The sequence below is a fragment of the Canis lupus genome, chromosome 14 (genome assembly GCF_048164855.1).
Source record: "Canis lupus baileyi chromosome 14, mCanLup2.hap1, whole genome shotgun sequence".
Taxonomy (NCBI): Eukaryota; Metazoa; Chordata; class Mammalia; order Carnivora; family Canidae; genus Canis; species Canis lupus.
In genome coordinates, this window is record NC_132851.1 from 32,606,191 (window position 1) to 32,621,051 (window position 14,861).

The 14,861-nt window shown below is 48.8% G+C and overlaps 1 protein-coding gene across 9 annotated transcripts in view; it reads right to left on the bottom strand.

Moving 5' to 3' along the window:
• ZFAT (zinc finger and AT-hook domain containing) overlaps window positions 1-14,861 on the bottom strand; it is a 193,841-nt gene that overhangs the window by 38,627 nt on the left and 140,353 nt on the right. For all 9 annotated transcript variants that reach the window (XM_072774597.1, XM_072774595.1, XM_072774600.1 and 6 more), the window contains one exon: window positions 5,335-5,473. In XM_072774597.1, coding sequence (XP_072630698.1) covers window positions 5,335-5,473 — 139 coding nt within the window. The remainder of the gene's footprint in view (window positions 1-5,334; window positions 5,474-14,861) is intronic.

Consider the following 14,861-nt stretch of genomic DNA (forward strand, 5'->3'; position numbering starts at 1 on the left):
ACGTCTGACCTTCAGAACCGTAAGATAATGAATTTGTGTCATTTTAAAACCACCATCAAGTCTGAGGTAATTTGTTACAGCTGCAGTGAGAGGCTAAGACAGGCACTAAACAGTAAGTGGAACAAATGGCCTCAATGATCAAAGGAAAGTGGATATAGAGCAATTGAGAGACAATACTAAGTAGGAAAATGTGGAACTGGACTTTGTGAACATTCTCACTTCTTAATTCAGTGCCTGTTCGGGACCCAAGCAGAGCCCCAACTCAGAACCAGGAAATGCACTCGGGATCGTAATCTGAATCCCTTGCAAGCAGCAGGTAGAGGGGCACGGCACGCTGTCAGACAGTATCTGAATCTCTCTCAAACCCCTGCCCTGCTTCCCAGAAGACTTCCCAGAAAAACAGTGTAAGGAAAAAGAGCAAAAGAGAAATGAAGTGTATTTTCTTATTAGTCAGGTTGGCATCCCAACCCTCAGGGAGGACCACCTGGGAAGCAAGAGCTTGGGCAAGTCTCCACCATCCTCCTGCTCCCTTCATACACTCCCCAAAATCTTGGCATCTGGCATCCTCTGGACCACAGGGAAGCACTGAAGCGGGGCAGGTCCCAGAGTTAGCCTTGGTCAGATGAGCAACTAGACCAGGAGACAAAGAAATAAGAAAAAGTCAACAGCACCCTGTGTGTGTGACCTTTTGACACAGCATCACGTGACCACCAGCAAATGCAAACCAACTGCTGCCCCAGAAGAGGACCATACTGCTTCCTCCTTTTCCTCCTCTTTAGCAAGTGCAAGCTTGAGACCAATGTCAAGGGGCGTCAGCCCAGCAGCAGTAGGAATCCAGACTCTGAATCCAGAGCTGGGTGTGGCTCGGCACCTGCTCTCACTGCCGCCTGGGCTGATCATCCCTCCTCACTTTAACACAGGAACCATGATGCCGACCTCACAGGGCCTCTGTGAGAGACAAATTAACACATAACGTAACAACCAATAACATGCGTGATGACTTCACGTTACTGGCATCATCTGCCAGTAATGTATGGAATCTGGGCCCTAAGAAGAACAATTTTAAAATTCAAATGTCCCAGAATCAAATAAATGACTTTTGTGTTACCGGAAAGTTTCTGGATTTTCTTCTATGCTATTTTCCCTGAATCTGGTGTGAAAAACTAAGACATGGAAATGCATCCAAGGTGCACCCGTGCACACATTTACATTTTTCCCATGTAGTAGTGCAGAACAACGCCAAGATTTTAGCAGATGCCACAAATGAAGGCTGCTCCTCTCACTGCTTCCCATCCCGACCACTACCCCTGCCTCAAGGGCCCTCTAACAGTGGGGCCTGGGAGAAGGGTCAGCACTAAGGAGAAGCTGCGAATTCTCCTCCTGTGAGCAAAGTGGGGACTGTTGGGAGGAACGCACATGTCCTGTTAGAGTCAGAATATGGAGCCTTGGAGGAGCTCCCCAGGCCTCGTCCCTAGCCCACACAGTACAAGTGATAAATGCCACCATATCCCAGTGTCCCGCACAATGCTGGGCACACGAGGAGCTCAAGAGATACACGGTGAAGAGGAAACGTGGGAATACATTGATGGTAAATTTGGGTCATTTATGAAGTGCTACGTGTTGGGCACAATCTGGGACCCTAGAGAATCATAACTAATCTCCAGAGCTGTTGGGCAAGTGTGAGCCCCTCCTCTTTGAAGATGTGTAACACCAACGTTCAGAGAAGTTAAGTAAGTCATCCCAGGGCCACTGTGCTGAGACATCCCGGCACCAGGTCCATCTGACTCCTGTCTGTGTGCTCACGCCAATAATCTGGAGTGACTTGCAGGACCACTTTGAGGTCACTGGAAAATGAGCAGCCTGTGAAGTCCCATCTCTATCCTGCTGTGAGCTCAGGAACGAGCTAATGATTTGTGAGGCTTAGCGCCAAAGGATCTCATGCCTCTCAACCTGTGATCTAGGGAACCGGCTCTTGAGCTAGCTTAATCAGGCATATTTCAAGAGGAAAAATGGGCAGGCCCGCTGCAGCAATCCGACATGAAAATGTGTGTTTGTGCGGGAAAATGTCTCCAATCCATATTAATGAACAAGTAAGTAATGGGCTAAGAAAATTAGCAAGAGATTGTCTAATCTGCCTTCAAATGATCAGAAGGACATCAAATATACACGGGGAATAAAACATTTACATAGCATTCAGCACACGTCTAATTACCAAAAAGCACCAGAGTTCTCAGAGAACTGGTGCATCCGGAAGGGGCCCAGCAGACACATTGCTGACAGCGTCACCCCAGAGCCCTGAGGACCAGAGGTGGGCTGGAGCTGGCTTTAACCTGCTCACAAGCTGGCTGTGTACACCGCTTCCAGTCCCCAGCACACTAGTAGCTGAAAACTGGCCACAGGAGAGAGATGCACACACAGACATTGGCAAATGCTGCCAATCATGTTCCCCTCTCCCTGGCCCTGGGAGGTCAACATTTACAAACACTTCCAGCGGGTGCCCTGAGCAGCTGCCATCCCAGGAGGTTTCTGAAGTCCACTGAAAATAACCCGAACTCCATGGAGACCACCAGGGTACCTTCCCCCAGAAACTGACAAGGAACAGAAACATCTCGGCCCTTTAGGCCCCCTTCCCTACTTCCTGCACGCCCCTTCCCTACGCAGACATCCCTCCCATATCCCTGAGCGCTGAGGACAGGAGAACCTCTGTCCACAACTGATGGCTCTGCCTGTGTCCTGGCACGATGCCACTTACACACGGTTGATGGACAAGGAGCCCGTGCACTCGGTGTAGGGAAGCTGTAGCAGCATTTGTGGACAAGACCTACATTTCGTTCATGGCTTGTTATTATGTTATTCTAACACATATTCCTCTATATCAAACCAGAAATTATAAATTTCCATGAAGATATTTTTTGATGAGTGAGTAGAAGAGAAACTCAAAACCAACGGTGGGGGGCAGGGGGGAATCACTTGAAATTAATCAAATGAAAGAAATCCACTGGCTCCCGAGGACCCAGCATTCCAAACACAGGGACTGTATCCATCTCATTTTTTTTGCCTCCATCCTCCTTCCTTCTCCCAGACAGAGGACCAGTGTGAGCTTCGTACTGTTGGGATTGCTGAGCTGTGTTCACACCCAACCAGCTACCTGATTTCAGACACTGTTCTCTCACCACAACACGATGGCGCAAGGTCTCTTATGAGCCAAGAGACATGTTGCTTCCTTACTCAATATGTCCCTTGGAGGGGGCTCTGGAAATATATACAGGTGTGTATACACACACACACACACACACACAGAAGAAAGATTAGAAATACCCCTGCAGAGAGGAAAGTTGAAAGCCAGGCCCTGCCAGGGAATGCCAGCTGATGACCGTCTTAGGAGGCTAAAAGAAAACAGGGCAGGCAACAGTTCGGCACCAGCACATTCTCTGCGAGGCAATGATGAAAGTTTGCAAGCGGAGAGCAGTGATAAGACCATCCATCAGCCCCACATCTGTCCCAACAGCCACAGTAGAGGTCTATTTCCTGCCAATCCAACCCAACAGTGTGAAGAATGTTAAAAGGAATGTCTAGGCTGCTTCTCCAGCAATCTACTGTGACTCTAAGGCAATCCATTCTCTCCTCTGTGGTTCCTGATGGGGGTCATCAAAGATGATGCAATGGCTCTAGAGATCTTAGATGTTTTCAGGAGGGCAAAAAAAAGAAAAAAAAGAATGAAAAAGTTTTGAGTGCCACTCGGTGGTCTCTCCTTTGACCCCGTCTGCCATCACGTGAGGTGACGGCTAGCAGCTCTGTTCTTAGGTGAGGGCCCTGAGCTGGAGAGGCTGTGGAACTTGCCCAAATACACAGCTAAAGGAGGGGGGCACGTGAGGCCCCCACGGCACCATCCTGGTCTGCAGCTCCACAAAACGGTCATTAAAACACAAGGCACACGCCCCCTTGCTACCCCAGAGGAATGGCTCTAAAATCACCAAGTTTTTAGGCTGTTACCTGTTTCCATACATCAGCCCTGTCACCCAAAGTGCAGAAGGATTCAATCAATTCATTTGTTTTATATTAAGATGCATTTCATGGCGATTCCAACGAGCAGAGCCTCGTGTTCTACCAGGAAACTCAGAGCACCAGCAGCTGCTGCAGAGTAACCGGCCCACATCCATGCTTAGTGGGGGCAGATTTCTAAAACCGTCTTTGGTTTCAAAGAGTCACAGCACTCAGGAAGTAGTAAAAACTGCTGTACTGTATGGGGCTATCGTTTTTTTAGTGAAACGTAGATATAAATACAACGGCACTTCTCTGGCAACAGCACATGAGCTAAACCTTCTCAAATGGGAATATGTAATCATTTACTGAAAAAAGCAGCAAAAAATATCTCTCGTACATTTCAAAAATATTAGCGGCTTTCATCCATTTTTTTTTGAGAGAGAAGGGGAAGGGGCAGAGGGGGAGAGAGAGAGACTTTTTTATTTTTAAGATTTTATTTATTTATTCATGAGAGAGAGAGAGAGAGAGAGGCAGAGACACAGGCAGAAGGAGAAGCAGGCTCCATGCAGGGAGCCTGATGTGGGACTGGATCCTGGGACTCCAGGATCACGCCCTGGGCCAAAGGCAGGCACTAAACCGCTGGGCCACCCAGGGATCCCCTAGAGAGAGAGACTCTTAAGCCAGCTCCACGCTCAGCACAGGCCCCGCGTGGGGTTTGACCTTATGACCCTGAGATCATGACCTGAGCTGAAATCAAGGAGTCAGATGCCCAACTGACTGAGCCACCCAGGCGCCCCTCATCCATTCTCTTCAGTTTAAATGTTCTAAATGGTTTACCCTTTTCAGGATGAGTAAGTAATCTGAGCATTCTACAAATATTTTTGGATCACTGAAAGAAGCTCACCTATAAATACATTTACCGTAACATTATTTATAGTAGTTGCAATAAAAGAACACTCTGGAAACCGGGCAATGTCCAACAAGGAGCGTGGCTAACTAAAATGGGGTACTGCCACCTGGGGCTAGATCACAAAAAGCCCCGGGGAGTTATAATGAGGGAGACTGTGTGCTAAAAGAAAACAGAATGTTCATGTTAGCCACGAACTTTCACATGTGAAGGAAAGGTAGAGAGAGATGAAGAACAGAAGGCAATGCTGGACGTTGGGGGGGGCAGTGGCAAAATCTGTGGGTAAATGATGACTTTCCATATTTCAGATGTAATGCCGATACACTGCAGTGGGGATGGGGGAGGTGGAGCCAGTGATGATGACGGAGAATTAACCAAATGCCCAGGCGTCGGGACTGGGCCGCGGAAGACGTCCCAGCCCCCCCAAGGGGCACGCTGCCTACCTTGCTGGATGAGCGCGTCGGCTGCCAACTCCCCGGTGCCCACGTTGGCGTACTCCTCGTTGGGGTGCTTCCTGTTGTAGTGCCGCTTCAGAGAGCCGGATATGTTACAGGAGTAATGGCAGTGGGCACAGCGGAAAGGCTGCAGGGACAAGGCGGAGGGGTTAGGGGAGCCCCCAGGAAGCGGACGAGGCGCCACTCACCCCGAAGTCCTCCTCCACTGCTCTCCCACCCCAGGGGCGACTGACATCCCCAAAGCCTGTGATGAGCAGGCTGCCCCCTGGGGGATGCGCTCCAGAGGGGAACGGGGGGGTGGGGGGGTGAATGTAACCTTGGGATGCTGAGTCCTGCCTCTGCGGGGAGCACGCAAGTGACGCACAGGGAGCACCCAAGTGACCGTGCGAGGTGCCCCCAGCGTAGGAAGGGCCTCTGCTCAGTTGGGCTACTTTCATTTCTTATGTGTCTGCTCCAGAATGTACAGTTCTTGTGCAAGAAAATATAACACAAAAGCAATACGGTAACTTCTCATTTTCCTTTTTCTTTTGCTCAAGCGAATGTCTTTCAAAGTAGCTCCCCTCACAATTAATCCCCTGAGGTGCTTGCTTCTTTAACAAAACCATTTCTTCCACAGTATTTGCCTGCAAGCACGTGCATATACACAAGCATCCACCCACTGCTGCTCTCCAGTAGGGAAATCCACCTGGTAAATCTATTTCCAACCCCTTACCTGGGCAGGACAAGCACTTTCAAGGATGCAATGGGTTACGCAGCCTTGCTGCCACCACGCATTGCTTTGGGGGGCTGAGAATGAGTGGTAGGGAACAAAGGGGGCCTGCTGAGGCCCCTGGGGCACCCAGTGAGACCTGGCCATCAGGTGAGGGACGGATGGCCATCTGGATCACTGTCACGTCCCATGCCCTGACTCCCACTCAGGACAGCATCAGTATCCCTCCAGACCATGTGCTCTACAACTGTCCAGCAGGGTGCTACAGGAACCCCAGGGGTGCAGTCAGGGCCCATGTGGGGGAACATGAGCAGCTTGCTTGCTAGCCTGCAGCAATGGAGTGATGGAGCCGCCCACTGTGGTAGCACCTCTGGGTACAGTACAGGGGATTCGGATGGGACAACAGGAAATGCTGGCCTTCTCCAAGGTTCTGTCCTCAGGCCTGTGTGTTGTGCTGCTGTGGTTCCAAGGATCATTTTGACAGCTTGATATATATCCAGTTGTGACCTCTCCCAAACCACTAATAGGAATTTTCAACTATCTTCCAGGTACCTCTACAGGGATGCTCTGTAGGCACCTTGAGATACATGTACACAATTTCAGACTCACTATTTTCCTGCAAAATCAGTTCATGACCCAAAGGCAGGAAACCTGAAACATCGTCCTAGACTTCTCCTCTTACTATTCAACTAATTAGTGAGTCGCGTCCAGGCTTCCTCAGAAACCTCTCCAGAATTCACCTGGCTCCCTCTTTGTCACACCAACACACAGAAAGGTGCCAGTCTGGCCTATAAAGGAAATGACATTACTCCCAGGAGGGCTGTTCTCAGACAGACACAAGGAAGTCAATCCTGTGAGAAGGCCTGAAACGTTCCCCACAGACTCCACCGTACACAGGCCACCCTCTGGTCACGGGACGCTCTGTGACACGCTACATGTGCTACACGTGGCCCTCCGTGTAAGAGAACCCTGTGGCTCAGCCCACAAGGATTTATTAAACAAGAGGACTTGGAACAAAGGCAAAAATTAACTGGGCTCTCTCATCTATGTACTGAGCAGAGAACAAGAGGTCATATGTGATTATTTGCAAAGTCAAAATAGAAGCTAAAACATTTTCAAGTGCTTTTGTCTCCTAATTAGGCAAATATTATGAAATTATTTTTGGAACATTACCATTTACAAAGGAAATCAAAAAGGACCTCTGAAAATGCTCCAATGCCAGCACTGAGTAGTCGGTGGGCATGACAGGCGGGGGGGGGGGGGGCAACCACAGTGAGACATGGTCCTCTACAGCCAATCTCATCTTCCCTGGGACCGCGCAGATTAACGGCCTCCTGAGAAGTTTCAACTCTTGTATTCCCATGCCCGCTCCTCGGGAGAATTGCTAATGATGAGAAAAACTGCTAAAACGTGAGATGGACAAAAAAAAAAAAAAAAAAAATGTGCAAGTGAGTCCAACTGTGACAGACTGACCACCCGTTTCTACCCAAATCTTCAATTCTTAAAGCTGGAAGAGACATTTCCAAAGATTGCCCAATCTTCACTTCATGAGGACACATTCTCCTACAGCCTTGGACAGCCCGTGATCATAGCCTTCGGTAGATGCAGGGGGGTCACAGCAGCACCCCCTCCAACCCCTGCTCCCTATAACCAGGGTTCAGAGAGACACACCACTCTGCCTCGGGCTCAGTGTGATCTCTCGGAGAAATCTCTGACCACCGAGCTTGTTTAGGATCTTCTCCCTGTAACTAACTGTGCTCACCGAGCCACATGTGGGCCTTTCCAACAAAACAAGCTCAGACCTGTGAGGAAGTGCTGCCACCTTTGAGCAGGGAATTCTGCTGGGGCCGTCGCAGGGATGGGGACAGAGGCAAAGGAGAGAGCAGATGCCATTTCTACGCCACTGGCCAAAGTCTGGCTGCATTATTGATATTACCAAGTCTTGAGATGCATTTATGAAGCATGCACCTACCACCATCCTACTGCCAGAACAGTGCTCTCACCCTGGGCATACAGTGATGAATGAGAGAGAGAAAGAGAGAGAGAGAGAGAGAGAGAGAGAGATCTGTGATTCTCTGAATCCACACAAGTTTGGGGGCACAGATGTCAACTGCAGAGATGCGATGCTATCTAGGCAAACTAAATCAGAAACCTTGTCAGATGCTTGCAGATAGCAAATGACCTTAGATCTTCAAAGAGAAGTTACTTATTGAGAGTTTTCAGGTCAGAATCTGCCCAAAAGTCAGGAGGAAGATACAAGCAGCTACAAGAGCAGAGTTCACATGAAACAAAACATCCCAAGTTCTTACCGTGGCCAAAAAATAAAATGAATCACCTACGAGGCACGCCTGCTTTTCAGTGTTACCCTGGAGTTCTTAAGAAATGCAATCAAACATGATATTTATGACTGTTTTAGTTAACATACGCTGAGGGGGACAGAGGCCAGGTGGTTCTCAGGTGTTTTTATGTGGAATAACTCCTGTAAGTCTCACAACCACCTACTATGATACATATGAATGTTATCTCCATCTTACAGATGAGGAGACTGTGGTGCACAGCGGTTAAGGAAGTCACCAAGAGTGTCACAGTTTCCCAGCCTGACTGGTTGGCTGGCACTGGATTTTGGGATCCAGGCCCAGTCAGCAATAAAGAGATGATCTGATCTCCTGTTTGCCAATATTTCCTAAACAACTATCTCCCCCGGGTGCTCCATCAGGAGAGGCACAGCATGGTATTCTTGGATTTCCTGGACATAATGCAGCCCAGCTCTAACCACCAGCCCAGATCTAACCACCAGCTTCTAAAACTGAGAGGCACCACGGTGGGCTGGGAGAAATGTGGCCAGTTCCTGGGCAGGGAATGCTGGGGCTTGAGAAGACAGCGGGAGACAGCCAGCCACCACATCACCGTGGGATATGCCAGCAAGGTGGCTTTAGGAGACACGTGTCTCCACCAGGTGTCTTCACACTTAGAATTACTACCCTGCAAGTTATGGAGGGTGTTGACCCCACCATTAATCAGTGGGGACGCCGCAGCCAAGTCATCAAAACCCCTTGCTTTTGATTCCACATCTGTGAAATGGGAAAACAAACTTCCCTTGCCTACCTGACAGTTTAAATGAGATGCCAAGAAAGAGAGTACAAGTCTGTTGTGAGAAATAAGACATATCAGGCTTACGACTGCTGTACTTAATCAAGTTGTACATTCACATTTGTTCCTGTCTTCCTCAGAAGTCCCTCCTGTGGGGTGTCACCCCGACTTCCCTCCTCCCTCCTAGAGAAGCCTCCCTCTTCGTGCAGCCTGTGACCTTCCCAAGGAGCCTGCTCATGGAGGGATGTCTGCAGGCCTGAGGCTGGAGGCTGGCCCCCCACCACAAGCATCTAATAAATGTTGACTGTTATTATCGCTGTGATCATTTTCAGAGTTGGATATTATAGCAGAAAATGGCAGAAAAAAAATCAGAAAATTAACCATAAAAAGCAAATACTATCAACAAGAAAAAAACAATCTCCCCAGGATTTACAAAGAACAAAAGTGTTAGTCATGCAGGCCAAGAAGAAAAACTGAAGGATGGTTACATTTTTGGTTTCTGGGGCCGGGGTGCACAAGGCAAGGGTGCTGAAATCCCTCTGCTTCCCTCTTGGGGATGGCACAAACCAGGGGCACTAGGTCGAGAGCAGGCCAAAGGGAAGCTCCGTAAAGGTAGTACTCAGCGCTGACCCACCTATTCTAAGCACAGCCTCAAATCCTAGATCCCCAAAGCATGAGTCAGGGGATGATAATAAAGAATCTCCCCGCCCCACTTAAAACAATGCATCTCCTTTACTCTGAAAGACGACGACACAGATGTTTCACGGATTTCAGCCAAATTTAATGAGTTCAACATTTCCTTTATCCTCAAGTTACCAAAATTACCTGTGCATTGTCTTGTAGCTCCTAAGAGAGGAAATGTTCACTAGATAAGCTCCCGGGCTATTCCCTCTACCTTTACCGTGGAAACCTTCTCGAAGTTCCAGGAAGACGGGAGATCCCCTCTCCTCTACCGTCTGCCCCCCACCACCAGCATCTGGTAAAACCTGGGGTGCTAATCCTGCTCCAGTGCGACTGTTCCCTGCCTATCCTCCTCCCTGCAGCTGAGGCCCTTTGAGAGCAGAATTCACACCAGACAGGATCATCTGTGGCTGCACCGAGCCAGAGCAGGGCCTGGCACAGTCGGCACCCCACTACACTTGGGAAGCCAAATAAGAAAGATAATCACCTTCCTCATTCTGTGAGAGTGAGGTTAGTCCAGCAAGCCTGCCTGACAGTAATAAAAACTAAAACTCTGGGTAAAACTTTTTTCTAATGATATTAAACTTAAGAACACTTTTTTTTTTTAATTTGTTTGAGAGAGAGAGAGGAGAGAGAGAGAGAGAGAATGCTCAATGAGGAGGGGCAGAAGGAGAGAGAATTGTAAGCAGATTCTGCACTGAAAGCAGAGCTCAATGAGGCACTCCATCTCATTATCCTGAGATCACGACCTGAGCTGAAACCAAGAGTTGGATGTTTAACCGGCTGCGCCACCCTTAAATTTGAGAACTTTAAAAGACATCATAAATGGGGGATACCTGGGTGGCGCAGTCAGAAGAGCATGCAACCCTTGATCCTGGGGGTTGTGAGTTTGAGACCCATATTGGGTATAAAGATTACTTAAATAAATAAAAACTTTAAAAGTAAATAAATAAAAGACATCCTAAAGAGTGGGAAAAACCATGGAGGCAAGCGATTGCATTTACAACATGTGACCAAAACATACCCACACCCAAAATACAGTTGACTCTTTAATAATGTAGGATTGAGGTGCCAACCCCCACACAGCTGAAAATCCACAAACTTCTGACTTCCCCAAAAACTGCACTACTAAGAGCCTACATCAACTGGAAGGCTTACTGATAACATAAGTTGAATAACACACGCTGTGTTAAGTATTACACACTGTATTCTTGGACTAAAGCAAGCTCAAGAAAAGAAAATGTTACTTAAAATAGTAAGGATAACACATGCAGTATTTATTGAAAAAACTCTGCATGTAAATGGACTACGAAGTTCCAATCCACATTATTCAAGAGTCAACTGCATATAAAGAATTCCTGAAAACAAGAACAAAACCAACCAAAAGAAAAATGGAAAAGTACTGAACAATATACAAAGAGAGAGAGAGAGAGAGAGAGAGGAGAGCGCCAAATGACCAAAAACTACATGAAAAGGGCCTCCACCTCATTAACGATCACAAAAAGGAAAGGAAACCACATACAGAAGGCAGTGCATGGCCACCAGGCGGCGACTCTTAAATGTTCATACTGCGGGTGTGGACCAGCTGCTGCTGGTATAGCCTGGTGCAGCCACTCTGGAGAAGAGCTGGGCGTCACCCGGGGCAGCCAAAGTGTACACACCCCACGGCCCTGCAAGTCCTCCCTAGGCGTGTTTACACTGGACAATCTCACAGACAAACACGCCAGGGCACACGTGTAGACAGTGCACAGGAGCAGAGCTCGTAAGAGCAGCACAAGACAAACGAGCCAAAGATCCATCTGCAGTGATGGATGACGGCACCGTGCTGGGGCCACACAGCAGGGGACTGTTCACACACTGAAGCATGATGCCACACAGAAGGGAAGGAGAGCTACACGCAAAAATACTGAGCAGTCTCACCCACATAACGTCGTGCAAAGAAGCCAAGTTCAAAACAAACAAACGTACAAAACAACACAGATTCCATATATTGATAGAACATGAAGTTCGAAGGCGCGCAGAGCTAGATGACTTTGCTTGGGGACGTATACACGGACGGTGACACCACCGAGAAAGCAGGAAGGTAAATGTCAGAGAGCCCAGGTAGTGGTCGCCTCTGGGAGGGAGAGCTGGCAATGGTCTGTTTCTGGGCAGTGGCACCCGTGTGTTCACGTCAGTCGTCAGTCATACCATACGTCGCGTGTGTGTGATATTCTAAATGTACGTTCTGTCTCAAAGTAGAAGTAAGAACGGAACAGATGATTAAATAGGTAAATATGTGACCTAAAAAATCCCGCTTTACAAGGTTTTCAATGATTACAGATAACGTACGTAATGTGCCCAGAATGACACACAGCACCCAATAAGCGGTAGCTGTGATTAATATCAACAATACTAATGACAACGCTCATACCTTGACATGGCAGGCGGTTTTCGGGTTTACTGTCTCTCGTCTGTGTGAGGACAGTGACACTGGACCTGGGACAGTGTTCTGATATATGCATCATGACCTACAACGTTCAGGGAGAAGACTGTGGTAGAGTGTCTCGCTAGAGACCCGATGACAGGCCGGTAGGAAATACTAAGTGTAACTCTGGCACTGTCAGCCTTAAATCAAGTGACACAGGAGGATAGACGGTCTTGGATTACGTAAGAGCCTCCCTGGGGCTTTGGTGGCAGGACACCTGTGAGATTTATGGCAGCGCTTGTGTAGCAGAGAAAAGTCGACAGGCAGGTGGAGCTGCTCTCATTAGTAACCAAGGTGGCCATGGGTTCCCTAAAATGCCAGCCAGTACCCCCCGATCCCAGGGAAGTATGCAGCCAGGATCTCAGGTTCCCAGTCACACCTGAGATGAGTGAAGCATTCCGTCCAATCAGAGCCTAGAGAGAAGCAGGATGAAGGGACAGCTTCTTCCCACTGAGGTCTTACCTGGATTTTACTTCTGGAAAGAAACCAGAAGTCACAACAGGTGCTTCCCTGCCATCTCTGGAGATCTCCATGGCCCAAGACCTCTCTCACGACCTTTGAGTGGTAGGGCTTTCTGGAGCCAGAGAGGTTCCACGGCTGAACAGCTATGCACCTTGGGTACGCTTCCTTGTTTTATCCCAAGCAGTTGTGATGATGTACAAAGAGAGAGCGGCCCATGTGGAGATGCTCATCAGGCCACAATCTCTGTTTCCAACCAGAAACTCAAGGCAAACTGCCTCATTCAAAGGAAAGGTGAGTGGTCCTTCTGGCGGAACACTTGCATTTGGGGTTGGAGTATTTCCATGTTTACAATTGGAGCAGCACAGCAGCAGAAGCCCAGAGCAAGGAGGGGAACCAGAATGCACTGGAGATGAGGACCATGATCCCTGGGTCTCTAGCACATGCCCCACAACCACCTTGGGAGGACGCATCACGTCTCATCTTACAGATGGGGTTACAAAGGCCCTGGGAGGTTAAGTGGTTTGCTCTAGGACATACAGTGAGTCACTGGCAAAATCCAGGGCGTGAGCTACGGTCTGACTGACCCCGAAGCCCATGTGCCAGCCACCCTCCTTGGTGGCTGGCATGCTGCCTGCAGGCCTGCTGCACACAAACACTGCTTCGGGGCCACCTCCCTGTGGATGAACTGGACGGACGGTTTCTGCAACTTTCCCTCTTATATTTTCAGTTTTGCAAATGACTCTGTTGCCAATCACAGGATCAATAAGATGGTATCGTTTTCATGGTCATATTTCTAGCACATAAAAGTTCTGGTGGCACAAACCACTCACCTTTTCTTCCCCTGGCCGCCCCAAACATTCCTGGTTCAGGGACCTGGCTCTGCACAGCCTCCCGTGTGGACAACCCATGGAAGAGCCTGCTATATACTGCTACCTCCAAAACTACATGTTAGACCGAGTGAACACTGCCTACTGAAGAGCCATCATGCCTGCATTGCCAGAGATTTCCAAAGAACACAACAGAAAAAGATCACCCACACTCCCTTGGACAGGAGTCTCCACTGAGAAATTTCTTGGACAATAATGAGGCAAGGCTGCCTGTGCCCAACATAAGAAAACAATACACTTACAGATATTAAATCTGCTCTTTGCTAAAAAGAACATCTCCTGACGAGCTGCGCGGAGCCTGCATGTCATGCTGGGCCTGACTCACAGCAGCAGGGCTATAGCGCTGGGTGAATTTAAAAATTCCTCTGCCTTCGGGACCATGTTTGGTTTCCCTGGGACTGAGCCTCTTACTCTAAAGCAATTACACGTGTCTTATGTCTTTTTAACCTCACTGCCTGCCAAAGCCCACACCTGCACCCGAGACTAGGAAGTGGGCCCCTCAAAAAGGAAAAGTATGCGTACTCATATGGAAAAGGACCAGGATTGTCAAGACGAAAAGACGCACGGCAAGGCGTATGATGGAAATTCCCAAAGAGTGTTTGCATCTGGAATACGCGCTCCCTCATCTCCTTCTCCAGCCCAAGCTCAGCAGTGCACACAAACCCCATATGGGGACTGGTCAACTGCCCCCAAAGAGACATGCACACCAAGAGCCTAATGATGCCCCGGCAGTCACAGGGGACAGACAAGGGGAGAAAGAAACACTTGGACAGATGCAAAGTGACACACACCAGGAAGGAAAAGGCTGCATCCCAAGGAGCACCAGAGGCAAACAGCTTCCACAGACGTGTATTCCTGACGGGCAGTCTTTAAAGAGGTTTGCAGCAAAGATTCCTGAGCGACGCTATTGGTGTGAATGATGCTATCACCGCCCCCGCCCTTGTCCCAGTGACAGCCCACAATCCAGGCCAACAAGGTGTGCCCATGGCAGGCTGAAGTGTGAACCTTCAGGCCAGGCCGCCCGGCACCACCTGCACAGGACAGAAGAGGCTTGTGATTTGTTTTCAGCCCCATCCCTTCGGGATTTACGAGCTGAGCGCACAAGGTTGGGACTTCGTTCCAAGCTCAGCGTGAAGGAGTCGGAGAGATGGAAGCCAGGTCTTCACACCCGTTAAGAAACACAAAGCCAGCTCTGGTATAAAATAAGGCCAGAGATAAA